This window comes from Ilyonectria robusta, assembly GCF_021365365.1.
Source record: "Ilyonectria robusta strain PMI_751 chromosome Unknown BGZ61scaffold_17, whole genome shotgun sequence".
Classification (NCBI taxonomy): Eukaryota; Fungi; Ascomycota; class Sordariomycetes; order Hypocreales; family Nectriaceae; genus Ilyonectria; species Ilyonectria robusta.
This window is the reverse complement of record NW_025764451.1, coordinates 250,701-271,701: the sequence shown is the minus strand read 5'-3', so window position 1 is coordinate 271,701 and position 21,001 is coordinate 250,701. Positions and strand designations below refer to the sequence as shown.

The following is a 21,001-nucleotide window of genomic DNA, read 5'->3' as shown; positions in this document are numbered from 1 at the left end:
GGAGGACTAGAAGCTCAACAGTAAAAATACACTGACAATAACATCAGTAATACAGACTATATACCCTATATTCAGTCTATTTAAAGGCCAATATTTCACTCAGACAGATTAAAGTTTCCAGTCCAACTGGTTACCTTTTCCAACACCTTAATGAGCTAAATCTTGGAAAAGCTAGATCTGCTGGAAAAGCTAGATCTTGGAAAAGGCAAAATCATGATGGATATAAAGCTCTGCAAGCCTCACCTCTTGCATTCCAGTCATCCTTCCATCCTTCCATCCTTCCATCCTTACACACACCTCAACCAACCACTCAACCGACCACTCAACCAACCGAAGATATCTGTTTTCTGTCTCACACTCCAGACCGATATAGTGTATCCCAATCGTCGCTTCACTCGATCTAATTGAGTATATAACACCATATATCGGTCTGGAGTGTATGACGGAAAGCAGACATCTTCGGTTGGTTGAGTGGTCGGTTGTGTGGTTGTTTGAGGTGTGTGTAAGGATGGAAGAATGATTGGAATGATGTTGCCATTTCCAAGATCTAGCTCTTCCAGCAGATCTAGTTTTTTGAAGGCACAGCTATTACTGCAGCTTATTGAGGTATTGGAAAAGATGACCAAATCGACTAGAAACCTCAAGTCTGAGTAAAATATTAACCTTTGAATAGACTGGGTATATAATCTGTATTATTAATACTATTATTGGTATTTTCTTTTTACTATCAAGTTTCTAGCACCCCCTCTGGGTATGTGTGTACTAGGGCACCCTAACCTCTTGATAACACCATTTTGACAGAGTGAGGCCATGCACACACGAGTTGAACTGACATCACGGTTCATCCTCATGTTAATTTTTTTTTAATTTTTTTTTCGACCAGGCCCGGATTCGTAGTCAATTCGGCAACTTCCCATGAGCTTTTCCACCGAACCCAAGTGGTGAAAACCGACTTTGTGCGTCATGGTGGAGAGAGAGAGATTGAGATTGACGGCGGAGCTGTAGTGTATCTTGACACGGCAGGGGTGCACGTATGGCATTCTAGAGGCGTGTCTCAAAGCTAATCTACCCACGATTCGCGTTATCGCTCTGCGATTCCTTTGGGATCGATAATGATCTGACACTAACTATTTTCGCTAAACACCCATCGCTCTATCTAGTCTACCGATTGACCTTATCCCGGGGACCATGTGCCGTGCAACAGAACGAGGCGGCTCTTATCGTAGCAAATACCTTATCATGCACCCTACCAGAGTCCAAGCCATCCATTTTCTTGCCATCCAAGACTTCAAGTATTCCATAACTAGCGCTTCTGTCGCCTCTCAACAATGCCAATAAACACTTCGTATTCTCTTGACTCAGAGCCTTCAGAAACCATTCGAAGCGGAGGAAAACAAGTTAAAATGGCTGCCGTCACTGCCACCAGCGCCGATGGTGCTACTACTCCATCCAATGAGCCGTGGGCCAACCCTTTGAGCAAGCGATTCCAAAGTCGCATTGTTGTAAGATTGACTGCTTTAGCTTGATGACAGAAGGAGATTGCTAATACAGAATGAATAGCTTACGACCTACCCTGGGCAGAGCGTTGTTGACCCCATCACTCTCAACTGGGGCGCTGCCGACCCCGAAGAGCGCGGGCCTATCGTCGTCTCCAGGTCAGGAGAGACACTCAAGAAACGAAATGCCATTGGAGCCCATGGCGGAAGCTACAGCGTGTACAATGCTCTCGCTATTGCAAGTGGAGATCTTCCACCGGATTTCAAGCCCGATTTCCGAAACACACAGCCAACCTTCGATCCTCCCATCCAGCCAGCTTGGGGCGATGCCTCAAAGATTGTCGCAATGGATCCATTTGGGCATAATATCGCTCGATACTACAAGACACATCTTGACTCCGGGCTTGACATTCGACCGACTATTGCCATTACTCGCGCGCACATGCGAGTCTCGGAGATTGTTACTTCAATCGAGAGCGGCCAACTGCAAGTGGACGGCAACGTGGTCATTAACAAAGAAGGAGACGTGCGGGTGACCAAGGTCGCCGTAGAACCTGTTTGGTTTCTGCCAGGCGTCGCTGCGCGATTCAACGTCGACGAAGGTGTGCTACGCCGTGCCCTATTCGAGTTCACCGGCGGCAGTTACCCTGAGCTCGTGACGAGGCCAGATGTCAACGTCTTCTTGCCTCCGATCGGTGGCTTAACTGTTTACATATTTGGCCCTCCCGAGCGTGTCTCAGACCCAAATGTGAAGCTAGCTCTCCGAGTCCACGACGAGTGCAACGGCTCAGACGTCTTTCAGTCAGATATCTGCACGTGCCGGCCGTATCTCGTGTTTGGCATTGAGGAAGCCATCAAGGAGGCGCAAAATGGCGGATCCGGTGTTGTCATCTACTTCCGCAAAGAGGGTCGTGCACTGGGAGAGGTGGTCAAGTACCTAGTGTACAACTCGCGAAAGCGTGGAGGCGATACAGCGGACCAGTACTTTGCGAGAACTGAGAACGTTGCCGGTGTCCGAGATGTAAGTATCAGAGAACCACGCACAAGAAGGCCACCCTGCTAACAATGGTAGATGCGATTCCAAGCACTAATGCCCGATATCCTCCACTGGCTCGGCATCAAGAAGATCGACAGGATGCTGTCCATGTCCAACATGAAGCATGATGCTATCGTGGAGCAAGGCATTCCCATCCTAGAGCGTATCCCCATCCCCGAACGTGAGACCCCCTATGATACGTTGCGTTTTGAGTGTTGATTACTAACTTGCTCGCAGATCTCATTCCTTCAGATTCAAGGGTGGAAATTGATGCCAAGATCAATGCTGGCTATTTCACTGATGGTAAGAAGTACACAGACGAGGAGTTGAAGGAAGTGAAGGGACGTGGATGGCAGAGCTGGGAAGATGTGGCTCATTAGGACAACCTGAATGTAGAGCAATGATTTTCTAGATATCTAAAATTACCTAACTATATGTACCATCTTACTAAATATCACTCGTGGACTGTGCTGGCATGTTTTAGTCTGTCTCTTTGAGATTTTGATCTTCAGCAAGCACAAAAGTTCATAATAGAGCATTGTGACAACGCCATAGCAACATTTACACATTTATTAACTTAACCATTTACCACGAATCGTTTCTTTGCTAGAACCTGTTACATAAACAAAACAACACGGTGTTAAAAAATTTTCGCTTTGTGCGAAGTTTTTCTGTCTTCAAAGCTTTGGGATATGAATGCTAGATTTTGCAGGAGCTTGACATGGCCATCGCACATGGAACCCGCAAGGCTAAACTCTTGGTCTAGCAATAGGTTGGAGCCCGAAATAATCTCATCCACAAGTCGCTGGTTTACCAAGTATCTCGACGGTCAAGATTGATCTGAGTATTGGAGGGGTGTGAAGCTAGCTTGAGTCTGATGGAGATAAGGGGCCCACGTTGATGTCCTATCTAATCTCACCCAGGAGGGTGTTTGATTAGCAAGGATGGGCAGCCTGCAGTGAGAAGCTGCTGCATGCACACCTGCTGATAACGCCGTAGCTCACCGTAATAAAAAGATAACGATTTGTTATCTGCGCTGATACGGATATTTTCACGCCTTCCCATGCTATCATTATCGTCCACTGCTTTGTCGCCTCCAATCACCGTGATTGACCAGAACTCTGGCCTGGGCGAAATAATTCCCATCAGCAAGTGCCAGAGACAGGTTCGTAATACCACACCCGAATTCAGCAGAACAATTCCGAGAGCAACGACATCCATGACCGGCAGAACTCGCGCCTCGGTTTGTAAAATACAGCCTCACGTATTGGAACGTTTCTCGTCCTGTCCTACGCTCACACTTCAGCGCTTCAGGGCAGGTGCCGTGGCCACTGCACTGCAATTGTAGTGCCACAGGGAGATTTGACATACCCCACTAGGTACGTACCTAACGCTTAATAAATCCATGCTGCCTTGTGGGTATGCACTGCAATCTTAGCGCTACGACGGGAGTTGGGACGCCCGACTCATCTGTCATACAAATGACGTATTCAGAATAAATAGAGCAAAACACCTTAACAGGAACATATTCATAAGAAAATTATCGGATCATCTGTGTGAATGCGGACGTCGTGGCAAACCTTGAAGACAGCCGGCTGTGGAAGTCTAACCGTGGCGAGGGCGAGAAATTAATACACGTCGAACACCACGCTCTTCAATGAAAGAAGTTATGTTTTGATTGAGACGCGTAAAACATCTAATCAGTCTCGAGATAAGATTTTCCCTTGTTCAGTCAACCGTTCCGTAAAACCGATCGCCAAAATCACCCAATCCAGGGGTGATGTGGCTGTTCCTCGTTAGTTGGGTACCAAACACGAGCTGAAAGGAATCCGCTACTTACTTGGAGGCTGTCAACTCCTCGTCCACCGCCGCCGTCACTATCCGCACTTCTGGGAAGCGAGAACCGAGCGTGTCCAACCCTTTGCGGGACGCTACTAGATTAATGAAATAAATCTGCTCCTCTGGGACGCCAGCTGCCTTGATGATGTCGATAGCCATACACGCTGAGCCGCCAGTTGCCAACATCGGCTCAAGTATAAAAACGGCTGCATGTTCACGAATTTAGCTTGCATATTTCTCATTCCGGCGTCATAGCAGACTGGGGAAGCCGACCTTTCCTCGTTACGTTCTTTGGGAATTTTGAATAGAGATGTGCAGGGAGACACGTTGACTCGTCTCGCTGGATTAAAATCTTTCCGTAACTCAAAGGCCCACTGAACCAAGGTGTTAGAACGACTTAGTATTCAGAGCAGCGAAGGTACAACCCACGTGTAAGTCCTTCGTAGCGCATTTTCCATGCTAGCACCAGCGCGAAGTATGCTTACTCCACAGACCTCTTTGGTTGCCAGAGCACCCTGGAATGTGGCGCCTGTTGGTGTTGTGACATCTGAAGCCTCAACTGGCAGCAGATTCAAGGCTGAAGGAAATCGTCAAAGGTAAGCTTGAAACACGGCGAGAGGGAAGCCGTACCAGCTGCCATGACCAAGGTTGACACCCTTTCGACAACATCTGCGAATTTGATGCAATCTGTTTTCGAATCTCGCAGGATTGTCATCAGTGCCAATAGATGGTTATCCTGAGGCAAGACGGTCACGCGACTAGAAGTCGGTATGCCATTCATCAGACTCATTTTGGCACTGGAGGTTCCTGTTGACGCCGTATCTTTTTTCAGTTTCTTCTAGAGAAGGTCCACTGGAGATATCCCCGTTGAAAGATGATGGTAATGTTTTGTCTGAGAATAACTGAGCTCATTCCCGCACTACGCTACTTCATAGTTCTTATCGCCACCACCATCATTATCTCAATGAGGTTCAGTGATTTGGTAGCGTGTGGGTCCGATAAGCCCGTCTCCCCTCTCCCTCATTATCAACGTACGTCTGAACTGTTTGCGATAAGCACCAAATGCGGGGAGGTTACATTGGACACTCATATCTTGGTGATTGATAAGGCTGTGGGATCATGTATCTATAGCCACTCCTCCCAATCAACCTGGACAGATGCGTCGAAATCCGGGTGTTGACATCTTGATGTTCCCGGACGTGGGTGGTTTTTGGGGCTTGATGGGTGATAAGCAAGGATGTAGTTAGGTACTGTTTCTGGGGCGTGATCTTTCAGGTGTGATTCATCAGGCGTGATTCATCAGGCGTGATGAGTCAATAGAAAGCTCAAATGAGATGGATTTGAAAGGATGAATAGTGTCTGATGCGCAGTTGAGTTGAATAAAAAAGAGCCTGTACTTATTCACACAAACAATTAAGATCAAATCACCATGACAAATACTGGTATTCGTTTTCTCGCAGGTGAGATATGGCCTTGAGTTTGCTCACTCTTACGATTTATTCCTTACCATTTGCATCATAGGGAGCAGCCATCCGGTGCTTGCGAAGCTCGTGGGCGATAGGTCAGTCATTTTGAGCATTTCTTACCTGCCTATGATTGATTCACTCACTTCAAGTACGACTGACGAGTAAACCTGATGTAGTATCGGATATGGAACAGGATCTAAGGGTCTCTTGAGCACGAAATTCTCCAACGGCGAGACTCTAGTTACCATTGGAGAATCAGTTCGAGACGTCGATGTTTTTATCCTGCAAACAGCCTCGGAGTCTGTTAATGATGCGTTGATGGAACTGCTGATTGCAATTAGCGCTTGCAAGATGGCTTCCGCCAGGCGCATAACCGCAGTCTTGCCATGCTTCCCTTACGCGCGGCAAGACAGAAAGGATCGAAGCAGGGCCCCAATTACGGCCAAACTAGTGGCCAACATGTTGGAGGTCGCTGGATGCAATCACGTAATAGTAAGCAAATGGCCGACCGTCAATTTCGTGAATTTGTTCATTGAGCTCTTACCATCTCTTCTCACTAGACAATGGATTTGCATGCCTCTCAGATTCAAGGGTTCTTTAACATCCCAGTTGATAAGTACGCTCACCCAGTAAACATTCATTCATACAGAAATAAGACCAGCTGACTCGGCCCCTCGTAGTGTTAGCTTACTCTACTCTCCTCCCAGTACTCTACTAAATAATACTAGCTCTATGCGGAAAAAGTCATGATTGAGTATATCAAGCGCCAATACGTGGTGGGAGATTTGGTGATAGTTTCTCCAGACGCCGGTGGTGCGAAGCGGTAAGCATCCCATCACTGGAACCACCTTCGAGGAACCTTGGATCTAAATTCACCTAGAGCTGCTTCCATAGCGGATAAACTAGGCGTCGACCTCGCAATCATCCACAAGGAACGCAAAATCGCAAACCAGGTCAGCCGCATGATACTAGTCGGCAACGTTGCAGGAAAAACGGCAGTGGTCGTAGACGACATTGCAGATACCTGCGGCACTCTTTCAATGGCTGCAAGCGTGCTGAAAGGATCGGGTGCCGAGCGAAGCATCGCTATTGTCACGCACGGGTTCTTAAGTGGTCCGTCTGTGGCAGTCATCGAGAGCAGCGATCTGGAGTGCTTGGTGGTTTGCAATACTCTACCTCTTCCGGAACATGCTCGCTCTTGTTCTAAAATCCGGCAACTGGACGTGAGCTATCCCATTGCCGAGGCGATTCGCAGGACACACAATGGAGAATCGTAAGTCGAATTTCCTCTGGATGACTAAAACACAACAGCTCTCCAGCTAACATGCCTGACTAGGATATCCATTCTATTCTCATGATGCACTAATGGTGTATAATTGGTTGCTCTGGGTGGATCACATTTGCGTGGCGGAATAACGACGGCCTGTTAAACTGGGAGCTCCCCTCCCCTTTTCCAATAAAAGTCTTGCTTCAAACTCGTATTGCCAATCCTAGCTGCTACACACTGTCATACTTCTTCACAGTCAATCCTTATGCGCCCTTTTCCACGACTCACACAACTCAACATGGTGGTCTCCTTCTGTTCTTCGTCGAGTGCAACGCCATTGTGAACAATTTCTCCTCCACAATGGTCCACCATACATGTGCCACAATTTCCAACAAGGCACGAGGATTCAACATCAAAACCTGCCTCAACCAAAACATCCAAGAGTGACTTCTCCTGGGGTACTGGAAGGATTCTACCAATTCGCTTGATCTCAACTTCAAATGGCTCGCCCTTGCCCACTGAAGCCCCGCCGAAGGATTCGTAGTGGGTACGAGAGCGCGGATATCCAAACTTTGTGGTCAAATTGCGACATGCGTCAAGTAGGGAAGATGGGCCGCAGACGTAAACTTTGGTGTCGACTACCAGCTCCTTGCTTGGTCCGTGAATGATGGAATTAGGATCAAGCCTTCGTCCCTCATCTTTCGCATAGATAGTCGTGCAGTCAAGAGCAAGGCTGTCAAGATAACATGCATCGCGTCGGCTCCGCACAGCGTAGTGCACCTCGAACTGGACTGTCGAGTTCATGAGCGCCCTGATCTCAGCAAGGAAAGCAGTAATACCGATGCCACCGATGATGAAGATATGCTTCCTGATATCCTCGGTTTCGATACTGTCCTGCGCCGCTACCGCTTGCTTGCCCTTTGCAACCTGAATGATATCCCCAACCATGAGATTGTTGTGCAAGTAACGCGATCCGCCTCGCGAGTTGTCGTCCAGAGCTATGCCAAGTTCAAATTTCTCAAAGGTGCCAGACACGACTGAATATGCCCTTGAATAGCAAGAACCAGGGCCAAACTTCAAGCGGACGTGTGCAAAAGCTGACAACTCCATATCCGCAGGCTCCATGCTGCCATCGGCATCAACAAACACAAATCTTTTAACTCTGGATGTCAAAGATGTCTTTTCCACAAGTTTGAACGACCGCCAGGCTGTCGGTGCCAAATCCCCGACGAGTCGACCTTGCATATCCTCAACGCCTTGTAACAGTCGAGTGCTGAACAAAGTGAGCAGCTCTGCTGCCAGTGCAGGAAGGTAGCTAAGCTCAGCCAAGGCCTCGGCATTTCCCGGGTCATGATAGAGGAAATTCTGCACTCGCGAAAGAGACCAAGTAGGGTTGATGCGCTCGACAAGCTCGATTTGGTCGCCCTCTGCCACATAGCCTGGTTGGAGAACGCGATAATACCACCCTGTTCGGCCAGAGTTCTGACAAGACTTGGATGTCTTCTTGTACTCGAATCGATGATTTAGCTTGTAGCAAGGCTGCCGAGGCTGCGAGACTTGGACGAGGACATGTTTTCCTAAGCGATAAATATCTCCTACACAGACATTTCCTTCATGCATGTATGCTGCGGAGATATTCTCGCCAAAGCCCCCAACTTTGAAAAGATGCTCGCGGCCAGGGGCTTCTTCGTTCCAGGTTTGGTAGTGGCTGGAACAATAATGATGAATCGCTTTGTCAACTCCGCCGTGGAATTCATAGCACTGTTCATCTCCGACAAGTCCGAGGTCTGTAATTTGAACCAGTCCTTGCTGCGGTTGTTTGTTAATCGCCGTACGGATTCTAGACGGGCCAACCGTCTTGGCCTTCCCCAATCGAAGGCTCATCACGGCGTCATTCGGAGGTAGTGGAGCAACGTTGGCTTCCGTGTTTGGTTGGGGGCCGGAAGATTCCATTTCCAAATTCCTAGTGAACGAGGCGCTGACTGCTTGAAACCTACAACTTGTGTGACGGCTTGCTAATGCCTAACACTGGTAGGGCTGGTAGACGCCCAGAGGAGGGGAATATTAGGCCACAAATGGGAAACAAAATGGAGCAGCTCGCAAGACAGTTCGCTCCTAGAATGTGTTGATGGAATTTAATCAAGAGAAAATCACAGATAACTCGTTTGTAATTTATCTGATGAGCTGGCGGGAAGATGATGTAGGAAGATGGTGGGGGGTCTGCCTTGGTTCACTATGTAAGCTTATCATCTCATGTCAACATTTATTCACGGGGTCAACAATTATCCGGGTTCTGTACCCTGAGTGAATACGTCATAAATAGTATGTACTACCATGACGGTCTGCGGGGAATGCATCATTCGCATCGTGCCCGGGAAGTGACTCTGAGGGAGTCCATTACAAACTGATTATGATTAGTAGATTGCACAATTCGCAAGACGACCGACAAAGCGCTTGGACCTTAAGAGTAAGTCAAAGATCCAGTCTGATATGTAGAATTACGTTTAGCCCCCCATTGCATGATGATAGAGGTAGTATTATACACGCTTAGACCAGGTTGAATATTGCATTACTCGGTATACCAGCGGATCAGCGTGACCACAAAGGTTCAGAGGTTCGCCTACCGTAGAGCTACGAGCCGTAAATTAGGTGTACGGTAATAATCGGCCTGTATCGTTACTGCGCACCTATTTGCTAAGGCCCTCACCTCAGGATAAGTTTAGAAACGGACAAAGTTGGCCATGAGTCGATCAGTCGCAAAGGATGGAATGGGTGGCGTTTTTGAAACCAGACAATGTGATCATATTGGACTGGTCCACCTCGCTGCGTTAACTCCTATTGTCCCTGACAAGATTCTGTACAGCAAGGGTATTCCAATAAAGCTCCAAGCACTGTGAATTGAGATCGAATAGTGGGAGATATGCTTACGTTTGAGGACACTTAGCGCCAGCAAGAAATCTGAGCTTCGTCTACGTATATCATCGTGATTGTAGTATGCTGATTTTTTTTAAACATGAGAACAGTCATAAGACTCCGACTAAGAAATAAGGACTCAGTTGAAAATTTTGACCTATCCCGAGACTTTCTTCGTGCGGAAACCTGTATTGCTATTGTATTCGCTTTTATTGAGTCGGTCCCTCGGCGGGGCTAACGGCTACCCTAGACCTTAAGTTTAATAACACCGAAAAAGTACCCAGAATCCAAGCAAAGGAGATTATTAAGCGAGGTGCTGCATAAGAAAGTGTTAGAAAATCTGATATTGTGTGTTCTCTAGATACAGTGTCTCAGGGGCTGTACGTAAAGGAGTCAAAGAAGAAGCTGCGTATCTCATCGCCACGGGTGATTTTCTTAGCATCTTTTGCAAATTTGCATCCGGGTCTCAACATCATGAGAACTCGACTTTATTGGAAATAGGTCCCTACGATAGAAAGCTGAATGGAGTAAAGAGATGCTCGGTGGAGGAAGTGATTGGGTAGAGCATCACACCCGCAAGCCGGTCTGCTTATATTGGTACTTTCGTTCCATTACCTTCGTTGGCCTGCCACAGTCTTCTCAACAACAGGTGGGGCAATTAAGGGCAGCGTGAAAGAGCAAATTTAATAAAATGACACCGTAAAAAGGGAGAATCACCAGTTCAGATTTAGAGTCACACGGGACCACCTGGATCCGCATGATTGAGGACCCAAGTTAATGGTCGCAAGCATAGTGCGTAGGGCGATTAGATGGTGAATTCTCACTTCCCTGCCTTGAAGCGAGAAAGAGTGCACAGAATGGCCGGATGGTCAAGGAGCAAATGGGAATAGGTTTATAACCTGCTGGACAGAATTGTTGTACTCATTAGACATGTGGTATTGAGTAATACACGTCACGCCTGAAGATAGTAGAATAAAGCTATAGGTAACCAATGTGTTGATGAGGTGAGTGTGTCGACTAATCTAAGGTCCTATGGCTGATGTATATAAGTGTGCTTGGTAAAGGGTCAACAGGGTGTTGGTCCGAATTAGTGTTGATTCGGGCTGAGACGATACTGATATATTGGATTATGGCTAATCCGAGAAATGAAGGAGAGGTCAATGGCCAACCGACGCTTTAATCGGGTCGTGACATGACAGACAGTTTGATTTAAATTGGTGGCATTGGGAACTCCATTCCTAGTTTCAGTCTAAACGAGAAAGTCTCCCAACAGAAATAACTTCCAGTGGCCAAACCTGTCTGTAGCTCATATGTCTCTCAACCGGAGTCACACGACGCGCATTTAGTGTGAGTGCACTCCGGGCAAACTTGAGTAGCCATGATTGAGCCGCGACTGCATTTGCACTGCTGAACTATTAGCCATCAAATGAATTGGGTGCTAGGGGACGCATGGATATACGGGGTGACTGACACATGTCCACGATATTGGCGCAACAATCTGAGTCTGGATGTGTTAGTATGGGCCCCTCCAGCAAGGAATCAATGTACGCACAGGATGAATTTTCAAGTCGGAGAGCAAAGCAGCGTGAAGAAGACTTTGACCGAGAACACTATGGCCGGGCTGAGCTTGGGGAAAGTACAGGTCGGAAGAGTCCATGATTCAAAAGAATTGAAGACAGTAAGTGTCACACTGAGCGGATAGGATCAGGATGATGATCATGAAAGCTCTTGATCTCCTATCTAACGAAGGACTGGGGATCGGTCTTATAGATCAAGATGAGGGCGGCCTCCGGCAGCCTCCGGGGCCGAGGTCTGGAGGGCTGAGACCGAAGAACCAACTGCCGGGGTCTGAGACCTCGTACAGACCGGATTCCTAGCAGCCGGCCTGGAAGCTGTTCAAGGTATCGTACGATGATCCCAAAATGTGACAGTAAGAATTGATTTGGAGGTGATGTTTGAAGTAAAGAACGTGTATAAAACGTCAACAGCTGCTTACATTAAAATCTTCTCAAATCACCAGCGACTCTTGGAAGTTATGAATACCCATAGAGCAGAAAACAGGCGTCCCGTCTATTGCTATGGTCCACTGTTAGATCAAAGACAAACATCGAGTGTGCTTCGTTATATTGAGGGCATTCTAGCCCACTTCATGGAGGCCGTCCCTGCATTCGAGGGCACTAGTGATGAGGGGCTGTTTGCCTGGGTAACATCATGTTATAGCCAGAATAGGATGCGGTTAGACCATATACAATAGCAAGGGGGACATCGTACGTTGGTAAGAGCACAGATACACCAGCCTCTGGATATCCCTTGCCATCTGGGCGCTAGGAGTTTGCTCTCCCAGGTCATAATAATTCAAGCCCTTCGGCAGCGTCAGAAGTCGCGGACGTGTCAAGTTTGCCAACAAGTCATGGCTATTAGTTAATGCATATTAAAAAGAATACCGAAAAATGGCCGCAACCTCGTTATTTGGACATGCTTCGTATTTTTGATGTGTCTGTTTCTTAATGTCCTCTCCGGTTCGAGAATTTGACGTCAGTTGAGTAGCCGAGGGAAGAGACAACCTTTCTAGGCGAGCGGGGGCTGCTCCGGCTCCTAACCAACAGGTAGTTACATGGGCGCAACTGACAGTCCTCGCTTATACGCCGACAAACATTGGAACTGTGCCGCAGAGTTGCATGAGAATGTGATGTTTGTCGATGACGATATCTGCCCGACTAAAGAGGGGCGAAAAGGCTGTGACGCTCGCTGATTCTCTTCCTGCCTCACATTTTTGGTGGAAAGGCAAATTTGACATGCAGACTTTATCAGTGCGCAGATTTCCTGGCGTTGCTCTCATTCTCTTCCTTAGCGAATTCGAGGCGGTATCTTGCTCTTGAGTGTTCTCTGTATTGGTCACTAAGTCGATGGCAAAACTTGGCTAGTTCCTCAGACTCGACGGCACCTAGGGCAACAAGATACTGAGGATCCGTCACAGACAGCGGCAATGCGTACAAATTTGGCATGCACAAACTAATCCCCTTCCACTTGACATTGATCTAGATCAAGATCATGAGATGTTTGCGTTGCTTTCGTAGTGGGGCGGTGATGGGTCAGACTGGGGCAGGATCAGCTTGAACTAGGGAACAAGGCCCAGGGATTTAGCATGCTTGCCTGATACGCAGTGGAGCAATGAAGCAAACAAATGAAGACAACAAGAAAATACGGGACGATAAGAGTACCTGATTTTCCTTCTCATCCTACACCCTTTCATGACCAATATCATCCCTTTCCTCCTCACTTTCTCCCAATCCTTTACAGTCGACTATCATTGAGTTACCAATTTTCCTTGTCACCGAACATCGCACTTTAGTGGCCATAAGTGCCGCTTCCAGGCTGCGAATAGCCGATTTGCAAACTCTCATTGTCTGATTCTCTGATCAGTATCAAGTCAACCGCCTGAGATGGCTGATATTCTCGCAACCATCTTCGGTCTTGGGAGATACGTTCATAAGACTGTTAATTTTATTACTGAAACAAGACAGATTGGAAAGGAAGCTCCTCACCAGTTTCACGGATATCAATATGAGATTCGGACGCTCGAGATTACGCTCGTCAGAATGGAAGGGCATTGCAACCATTCTGACCTTATCCCGTTGATGCAAACATCACTGCTAGCTGACTACCTTTTCTGGTGCCGCAAAACCTTGGAGTTGGCATCTGAAACTGTGAACGACTTCGTTGAGCGAACTACGACTGGTAGCAAGTTTAGGCGACGACTCTTTCTTGCAAAGCTTGCCCTGAACAACGATCTAACTCACCTGGAAACGCGGCTAGAGAAGCTACAGAAGAGTTTGGAGAGAGTTCAGATCTGTCTTCAGTTCGGTTCAAGGTGAGTAAATCCAACTCACCATTTGTATGCAATGACTTACCGTTGGCAGAATCACTGGGACAGGAATCTTTGGGAACACTGAGGTGAACATCGACGAGGAATAGGCCTCAAGGCTAGCTCTAATAACGGAGACTCTGCATTGTACCCAACAAAACAAGGCCTGCACTCGAAAATCGGAGAACCTCCTGCAAAACCGCAGTTTCCAATACACGTGTAAGACGATGAAATCTCTCACCGGCGGTGATTTAAAGATTTCGCCATGATCACGAGCCGTTGGTCAGCAACGAAGCAGATACGTGTTGAGGAGAGCTTGCCAATTTTCCTGGGAAGTTTTAAATATGGTGTGACAGCGGAGGATTGGTTATTTGACTGACGAGTTGATGTTGAGAAAGTTGTGGGTGAATTCTGGCGGTCATTGATTAGTGATAACGACTGCCCTGAAATGCCTGGTGCGTGGGTCGACTAAACCGGGTTGGAGAGATTGAAGGGCAAGTATTGATCATAGGTCACTAGAAGGAGCCAATTGGCTTAGTAGCTAGTTGAAATTACGAGGTATAAACACTACCGCGATCCTATTAACAGGGTTCAAATGTGGGCGTCCTGGTTTGCCCATTATCCAAAGTGGGAGGCACCGGTCGTTCGAGAGATGATGTTAAAGTCAGCTGCCCACCCTCTTTTCTCTTCCAACTTTCCAAACAATCTGGATTCAAATTTTCAACCAACGAAAAGGCATTGTGGAGGTGGTGACATTATTGTGGTGAAGCACTATCGATAGTAAGGTGGGCACTTTGCTAATCCAGAATTGAGGGCATGTGATGATTTTTTAGCAGTATTGCATCTCTCACAGGATATACATCACGCCCTATAGTGCGATATAGACCGACTTCAGCTCCGTCCAATGATCCGTAGCATATTTCGAGTTCTCGCGACCCTCGCCACTTTGTTTCCAACCGCCAAATGGCATATCAAGCGTCATCGTAGGGCTTGAACAGTTGATGCCGACATTTCCAGCCTCGAACTTCTTCGAAATACGGAGAGCGCGCGAGATGTCCTTCGTGAAGACGGAAGCATACAGGCCGAATTCAGTATTGTTCGCGCTCTGCAGCACCTTTTCCTCATCTTCGAAGACATTGAGACACATAACGGGGCCAAAGATCTCCTCCTTGAACACCTTTGAGTCTTCCGGTGCATTTTTGATAATGGTTGGCTGGATGAAATACCCTGTGTCTCTCTCCCGCTTGCCGCCCGTAACAATTTCCAACCCCTCCGCCTTTGCTCCATTCATGTATTCCATGATTCGTTGGGATTGCAGCCTGTCAGCTTGAGGCCCGCGGAAAGTTCCAGTCGCCAGTGGATCATTACTCGTACCCAAGGCAGCAAATACTCCCTTGAGAGCCATGGTGAACTCGTCGGCGATTTTGGCATGGACAAAAACTCTCGAGCTGGCAACGCACGTCTGGCCAGAGTTGAACAGGATGGAAAAGGCCGAGGCCTTAGCAGCCTTTTCGATGTCAGCATCGTCAAAAATGACGAGCGGGCTTTTGCCTCCGAGCTCAATGGTGACGTTCTTGAGGTTGGACTCTGCTGCAGCCTTCTTGATGGCACGACCAGTATTTGTAGATCCGGTGAAGGAAATCTTCCTTATGTCCATGTGGCGTGCGATGGCCTCGCCACAAGGCTGTCCAAAGCCACTGAGGATATTGAAGACACCCTTGGGAAGGCCGATTTCCTGGCAACACTGGGCAATCACCAGAGGGCTCAGTGGCGCTTTTTCAGATGTCTTGAGAACAAGCGTGTTTCCCGTGATGAGCGCTGGGCCAAGCTTCTGCGTGATCATAGTAACGGGCACATTCCACGGCGTGATCGCGCCACAAACGCCAAAGGGCTGGCGAAAGACAAGATTGACGAACCCGGGAGTGTTGAGAGAGGTATCCCCTTGGACATCAGTTGCCTTGCCTGCAAAGTAGCGCAGCTGTTTGATGGCGGAGTGGGTTGCGACTTCAAGGAGCTGTTAGCATAGATTCATCAAAGATTTGAGGATGAACCAGGTCTCACAATCGCTATCAACGGGCTTTCCCATACTGATGGCATCCAAGTACGAAACCTCAGCAAAACGCCTTTCGAGCGCATCAGCCAGCTTGTACAGATAGGCACCACGTTCGGTGGCCTCCAGCTCCGACCACGCCGGGAATGCGGCCTTGGCAGCAGCGACCGCATCGTCAACGTCATTGGCATCTGCTTCAAAAACAGAAGCAACGATTTGCTCCGAAGTTGGGTTGATGACATCGAATTTCTTCCCGCTCCTCGAGGGAACGAACTCTCCATTGATGAAGAGGCGGTTCTCAATGGGAAGTTTCTTGAGCTCATCAACGCTCTTCGAGACGACGGGCATGGCGGGAAAATTCATTTTGAGAGAATTGAGGGAATTGAAGAACGGGTAAATAAGTCGGTGGTTGTATTGGGTATGGAACTTGATCAAACAAAGTGGCTTGTCTTCTCCCTACGATGAAGTCGTTCAAGGTCCTTATATACCAAACGCCGTTCAATGAGAAACAGTAAGCTGTTACACCCTTCCTTGACACCATGGACTTATTCCTTCTCAAAATAGACACTCACAAACGCCATATGCCAAATTGCCGACCCATCCGCTGCACGATGCTGATGCTCTGTGGGGATCCCCGCCTGATATATCCGACTGCTGCACAATGCTGATGCTTTGTGGAGATATCGCCTCACATGCACGGCCACTTTGGTACTAGGTTGCCAGGGAGGGTGTATTCGCTGCGGAGTTAATAACAGGGGCTAATTAAGATCTTGGCGATTACTTTTAGCCTACGGTATTCCGTATTCCCCGTGTCGACTCCAGACTAAGATGAATCTCGGCGTTAAGCCAATGCCAAGTCCCGAATCATCAGCAGCATGCATAATGCATATGACCGAAGCCTAATCAAGCTCCCCCACTCCCGGCTGGACACAATTTCCGCTCCCGCCTCTCCCTCACAGTGTAGAACTTCTTAGAGTATTAGATTTGTGGCCTCACGTTTCTGACTTGTTATTACCTGTTCGGATCAAATCCCTTTGCGACCTCGTTTACGCAATTCCGACTCACCATGCAGTCTAGTACGCAGACGCAACAATCCACACAGGCCTGTGCAGTTGTCACACAACCGCGGCTGCTGGCTCGGCCGGACCTTAAAGCCGAGGCCCGCTCTCTCGATGAGGACTGGTCGGGGCTCGCGTCGGCAGCAGAAAGGCGGAGGATCCAGAATCGCATCAACGCGCGGGCATACAGTGAGTTAATTGGGTCAACAAATCTGGCGCCAATGTCTAATCTGAGAGCAGGAAAGAGGAACAAGGCGTTGAAAGCAACTACAACACCCAACCGTAGGATTGCGGACGGGATGGTTACTACGGTCCATATTTCCGAAGGATCCTCGCTGAAAAGGTGGAAAGCCGTGATGCCCTCGCCGCGCTCTGGGCTTCTCCTCACAATTGTCTTCATCAACTTAAAGCGCGCACTACTTTATAACTTTGCTCTCCTGGGACATGATAGCAAACATATGTGCTCCGAGCGGATGGACTGTAGCAGCCCCCTGGGGGATCTCCCTGCGGACCTCCAACCCACGACGATACAAAGAACGGTCGCGCACCAGGTCGCGATAGATGCGTTTCCTGACGCCAATCTGCGAGACCGAATGATCATGTCTCAACATCTGATTAACGACGGAGATTTCGAGAACGATTTGCTTGGTAACTTGTCGGAACGGGGTGGGGGACTCGGCCTCCAGGGCCTCGTTATATGGGGAGAGCCGTACTTGACGTCAAGTTGGGAGATTACCGAGACATTCTTCCGCAAGTGGCATTTTTTAGTCTCCGGGAGTCCAAATCTCATTGCCAGTACTAATAAATGGAGAAGGATTCGAGGCGAGGAGCCACTTGTATCATCTAGCTCATCCACTTAGCACGGTTCTTATCTCACAAATTCTACTGGGTTAAGGATGTAATCTTAGCTGTAACTTGGTTGATTTTTATCCCACCGGACTATCTTTAAGTGCGAAAAACCGCCACATGTTAATCCATTTTGTTAGAGCCGTCCGTTTGGTCACTGTACTATATTGAAGATAGCAGATCGGCTTGCATCCGAAACATCGTTTCTACATCGTTTCTACGATCCCAGAGACCTATCGACCCATCGTGGCCCCTAAAAGCATACATATAGCTGTCTAGACTACTCCAAACTGGCACATAATCTTTTTGTTACCCGTGGATAGTCCACAATTGGTTACAATGCATATCGCTTATCATTATCACACCATCGCGCCACTCAAGAACGTTTGTATCTGGCTCAGCTCGACACCCAACCCTCTATCAACAATAGTACACAACAGCAACGGTTTATCACCTCGACAAAAGCTATACGCCCAGACAAGTTGGAGGAGAAGATGTATTAAGAGAAGAAGTCTAACTGAAAAAAGATTTAGATAACCATTTCGTCTTGGTCATCATTGTCCATCACCGTGCCCAGCTCTGGCATGTGTGGCTCAGGATTCCAGGCTAGCTGGTCGCTGAGGTTGTTGAATAGATTAGTGTACGCCGGTCCTTGCTCCCTTCGTAACAGATCTGCAATATCAAAGCGCTCCCTATTCTCAGCAAGTTTGATTGCTGTTCCAAAACCCTTACTCAGGTCAGGTACCGCACCGTTCTTGAGAAGGAACTGCACCATCCCGAGTCGGCCATGCTCGGCCGCTCCTTCAAGAGCAGTTCGGCCATCTCTAAGAGCTGGCGGTGCATTGACGTTGGCTCCGCGAGCAATTAGCATTCTGGCAACCTGGACATCTCCGCGAATTGCAGCTCCCTGTAGAGCTGTGATACCGCCGACTTCCGCAGGCGGGGCATTGACTTCTGCGCCATGTATTAAAAGAAATGCAATAATCTTGGCGCTCGGTTCCTCCCATGAAGTGGCTTGTTGTAGAGCCGTTCGGCCACCGTACTTGCCGGCAGGGTCATTGATCCTTGCATGGTGCTGCAGGAGGAGAGCCGCCATGTTCTCAATCTTGTCTGTAGATTTCGATTTATCCCTCTTATGCGGCAAGGGATTCTTGAACAGGAATGGATCTTCCAGGACAGCCTGTAGAGCTGTGCGACCATGCTTGCTTTTGTCTGCTGCCGGAGCATTGATGTTGGCATTGTACTTGATGAGAAGCTCCATGGCATCAAATTTGCCAAATCTTGCTGCGTATTGGAGGGGAGTCATTCTGTCAACAGGGTTTCTGTCTTCAGTCCTTGCCCCAGCCCTGAGCGCTAGATCCAGGCACTGTATTGGTGCTGTCCTAATGAGACGATGCAAAACAGTGCTATCAGTGCCGTCAGTACGATTGATAGTGCCACTCTCAGACCGGGCAAGCAATTTTTTAAAAATGACTTCGCGACTGACTTTCCAATTGAGGGGAACGTGGTTTGCCGTCCAGGCTCCGGGTCCAGCTGCCGCTTCCAGCAGGGTGATAAGCCCATTGGTGTTTGCAGGTGCTTGGCAGTTTGCGCCGGCTTCAATGAGAGAGTCCACCGTCTCGGTATGCCCTCCTAGAGCTGCGGCCTGAAGTGCTGTGAGCCGCCGTTCCCTAAGCATGGCAGCCTTCAGCCTATCCACCATCTCAGCATCATCAATCTCAGTCTCGATATTCCGTATAGACTCATAGTATTCCTGATCAGGCCACCTGTCAACAGGGCTTGCAGGAAGGTTGATATCCGCGCCTCGATCAATGAGGTACTCCACAACGGCTGTCCTTCCTTCAATCGCAGCACACTGCAGGCCACTTCTGCCACCAAGCCCATACTCGTCAATGTTGATGATCCCTGCGCCAAGCAAGAGACCACATTCGAGCAGGCTTCCATAACCCGCTGAAATCTCTAATGCAGACGGACCAATCGCGGCGACATTGCACCCAGCTTGAACCATGGCAAACAAAACATGTCTTTCTTTCGTAGGATTTCGGAAATATTTACCAACCAGGGGAAGAAGGTAGCGACAGAGTTGTGTTAGATCGTCATGTGTTGGCTTTGACCCAGCCTGTATCAGCAAATGAACAATGTCTGCTGCGGTATTCAATTCCTGGGCTGCGAGGAGAATAGGGGGTCTTGAGTCCGAATTCTCGTCAAATTCGCCAGCATTCCGAGCTCGACGATAATTCGGTGTATCAGGGTCTACCTTTCGATGCAGAAAACACCTCATTGCTCTGATATTTGCTGTTTCGATCGCATAATACAGTCCGCGCTCTAGAATCTCATCTCGAACAATTTGATGGTCTTCGATGAATTGGCATAACGTGCGGCTGCCGTTCTTTGCCGCCTCAACTAAGTCGAATATTTCGGGTACGTTGTTTTGTGAAGGCCCCCTAAGAAGCTTGAAAATGGATGCTGATTGTTTCCGCGCGTATGTGAGTAAATCTTCATCGTGTATCATCAGATCCTGATAAACCGTCGCACCCTTCTCCAGTAAGACTTCTACCATTCTGACATGAAGTCGCTCTGTAGCTGTGCAGAGGGCGGTTTTCTTTTCGTTATCACCAAACCGATGGTTAACGTCGGCCCGAGCATCATCAATGAGAAATGTGACCATTTCTACAGACTGTTTAAGAACAGCGGCTTCTAGTGGAGTCTTTCCATGTCCGAGTCTATCACTGGCAACAAAATTAACGTTGATACTTCGTGAATGCAGCAGCTTGGCAGCGGCCTCTAGGTTGTCATCCTGAACGAAGCGCGTGATCAGATCTCTGCCCAGAGAACCCTCGATAGCTCGTTTCTCTGCTGCCCGGATGAGGTTGAAAGTTTCCGTGGGATACCGCCTGAAGATATGATTGCACAATTTGTTGAACTTGTACAAGTCAAGCACTGGAATCCTTGGGAAAGGAGAAAAGAAAAGCCGGTCCCGTGAATCTGCAAACAAATGAAGAAGTTCAGTTATGAAAGTGCTCATATTGGTTGAATTCATTAGCAAAAACTCGGCGAGGTCGCTGAACTGATCATTGTCGAATATCCATTTGATAAAGTTTGCAAATTGGATCGGGTGCAATGATTCATTTGACAAGAGATATCCCACAAGCGAGAACAGCTGAT

The 21,001-nt window shown here is 48.1% G+C and overlaps 8 protein-coding genes across 8 annotated transcripts; 4 read left to right on the top strand and 4 right to left on the bottom strand.

Annotated features, from left to right (window-relative positions):
* Nucleotides 1–1,403: 1,403 nt before the first annotated feature.
* Nucleotides 1,404–2,912, top strand: BGZ61DRAFT_535309 (putative GTP cyclohydrolase II; the record flags this gene model as incomplete). The annotated part of the gene is made up of 4 exons (XM_046254257.1): nucleotides 1,404–1,502; nucleotides 1,561–2,517; nucleotides 2,569–2,713; nucleotides 2,770–2,912. 4 exons carry the CDS (start codon nucleotides 1,404–1,406, stop codon nucleotides 2,910–2,912), a joined length of 1,344 nt encoding a protein of 447 aa, XP_046101055.1.
* A 1,140-nt stretch (nucleotides 2,913–4,052) lies between these two features.
* On the bottom strand, nucleotides 4,053–5,253 carry BGZ61DRAFT_425307 (uracil phosphoribosyltransferase). The gene is made up of 5 exons (XM_046243642.1): nucleotides 5,002–5,253; nucleotides 4,801–4,948; nucleotides 4,645–4,745; nucleotides 4,373–4,577; nucleotides 4,053–4,318 (listed from the first exon to the last, which is right to left on the bottom strand). The coding sequence occupies exons 1-5, from the start codon at nucleotides 5,159–5,161 to the stop codon at nucleotides 4,261–4,263; spliced, it is 672 nt and encodes a 223-aa protein (XP_046101054.1). The 5' UTR covers nucleotides 5,162–5,253; the 3' UTR covers nucleotides 4,053–4,260.
* Nucleotides 5,254–5,745: 492 nt separating this feature from the next.
* BGZ61DRAFT_456429 (phosphoribosyltransferase-like protein) lies at nucleotides 5,746–7,338 on the top strand. The gene is made up of 7 exons (XM_046246520.1): nucleotides 5,746–5,831; nucleotides 5,893–5,932; nucleotides 6,014–6,329; nucleotides 6,398–6,454; nucleotides 6,566–6,660; nucleotides 6,718–7,110; nucleotides 7,174–7,338. The coding sequence occupies exons 1-7, from the start codon at nucleotides 5,801–5,803 to the stop codon at nucleotides 7,193–7,195; spliced, it is 954 nt and encodes a 317-aa protein (XP_046101053.1). The 5' UTR covers nucleotides 5,746–5,800; the 3' UTR covers nucleotides 7,196–7,338.
* Nucleotides 7,339–7,344: 6 nt separating this feature from the next.
* Nucleotides 7,345–9,057, bottom strand: BGZ61DRAFT_359050 (pyruvate kinase-like protein; the record flags this gene model as incomplete). Its single annotated transcript, XM_046241031.1, has 1 exon — nucleotides 7,345–9,057. One exon carries the CDS (start codon nucleotides 9,055–9,057, stop codon nucleotides 7,345–7,347), a length of 1,713 nt encoding a protein of 570 aa, XP_046101052.1.
* Nucleotides 9,058–13,352: 4,295 nt separating this feature from the next.
* On the top strand, nucleotides 13,353–13,992 carry BGZ61DRAFT_590571 (uncharacterized protein; the record flags this gene model as incomplete). Its single annotated transcript, XM_046256636.1, has 2 exons — nucleotides 13,353–13,888; nucleotides 13,938–13,992. Exons 1-2 carry the CDS (start codon nucleotides 13,461–13,463, stop codon nucleotides 13,990–13,992), a joined length of 483 nt encoding a protein of 160 aa, XP_046101051.1. The 5' UTR covers nucleotides 13,353–13,460.
* Nucleotides 13,993–14,750: 758 nt separating this feature from the next.
* On the bottom strand, nucleotides 14,751–16,280 carry BGZ61DRAFT_496193 (aldehyde dehydrogenase; the record flags this gene model as incomplete). Its single annotated transcript, XM_046250988.1, has 2 exons — nucleotides 14,751–15,886; nucleotides 15,944–16,280. 2 exons carry the CDS (start codon nucleotides 16,278–16,280, stop codon nucleotides 14,751–14,753), a joined length of 1,473 nt encoding a protein of 490 aa, XP_046101050.1.
* Nucleotides 16,281–16,955: 675 nt separating this feature from the next.
* Nucleotides 16,956–17,862, top strand: BGZ61DRAFT_456425 (uncharacterized protein). Its single transcript, XM_046246519.1, has 2 exons — nucleotides 16,956–17,179; nucleotides 17,231–17,862. Exons 1-2 carry the CDS (start codon nucleotides 16,999–17,001, stop codon nucleotides 17,848–17,850), a joined length of 801 nt encoding a protein of 266 aa, XP_046101049.1. The 5' UTR covers nucleotides 16,956–16,998; the 3' UTR covers nucleotides 17,851–17,862.
* A 485-nt stretch (nucleotides 17,863–18,347) lies between these two features.
* BGZ61DRAFT_550987 (ankyrin repeat-containing domain protein) lies at nucleotides 18,348–19,844 on the bottom strand (the record flags this gene model as incomplete). Its single annotated transcript, XM_046255489.1, has 3 exons — nucleotides 18,348–18,828; nucleotides 18,994–19,506; nucleotides 19,603–19,844. The coding sequence occupies 3 exons, from the start codon at nucleotides 19,842–19,844 to the stop codon at nucleotides 18,366–18,368; spliced, it is 1,218 nt and encodes a 405-aa protein (XP_046101048.1). The 3' UTR covers nucleotides 18,348–18,365.
* Between the last annotated feature and the right edge of the window lie 1,157 nt (nucleotides 19,845–21,001).

Coding starts and splice junctions, on each gene's coding strand:
- BGZ61DRAFT_456425 (XM_046246519.1), top strand. CDS start 16,999: ATGCAGTCTAGTACGCAGACGCAACAATCCACACAGGCCTGTGCAGTT. Junction 17,180..17,230: donor CATCAACGCGCGGGCATACA/GTGAGTTAATTG, acceptor ATCTGAGAGCAG/GAAAGAGGAACAAGGCGTTG.
- BGZ61DRAFT_456429 (XM_046246520.1), top strand. CDS start 5,801: ATGACAAATACTGGTATTCGTTTTCTCGCAG. Junction 5,933..6,013: donor GCGAAGCTCGTGGGCGATAG/GTCAGTCATTTT, acceptor AACCTGATGTAG/TATCGGATATGGAACAGGAT. Junction 6,661..6,717: donor GACGCCGGTGGTGCGAAGCG/GTAAGCATCCCA, acceptor AAATTCACCTAG/AGCTGCTTCCATAGCGGATA.
- BGZ61DRAFT_425307 (XM_046243642.1), bottom strand. CDS start 5,161: ATGAGTCTGATGAATGGCATACCGACTTCTAGTCGCGTGACCGTCTTG. Junction 4,746..4,800: donor GCGCTACGAAGGACTTACAC/GTGGGTTGTACC, acceptor ACCTTGGTTCAG/TGGGCCTTTGAGTTACGGAA. Junction 4,578..4,644: donor AAAGAACGTAACGAGGAAAG/GTCGGCTTCCCC, acceptor GTGAACATGCAG/CCGTTTTTATACTTGAGCCG.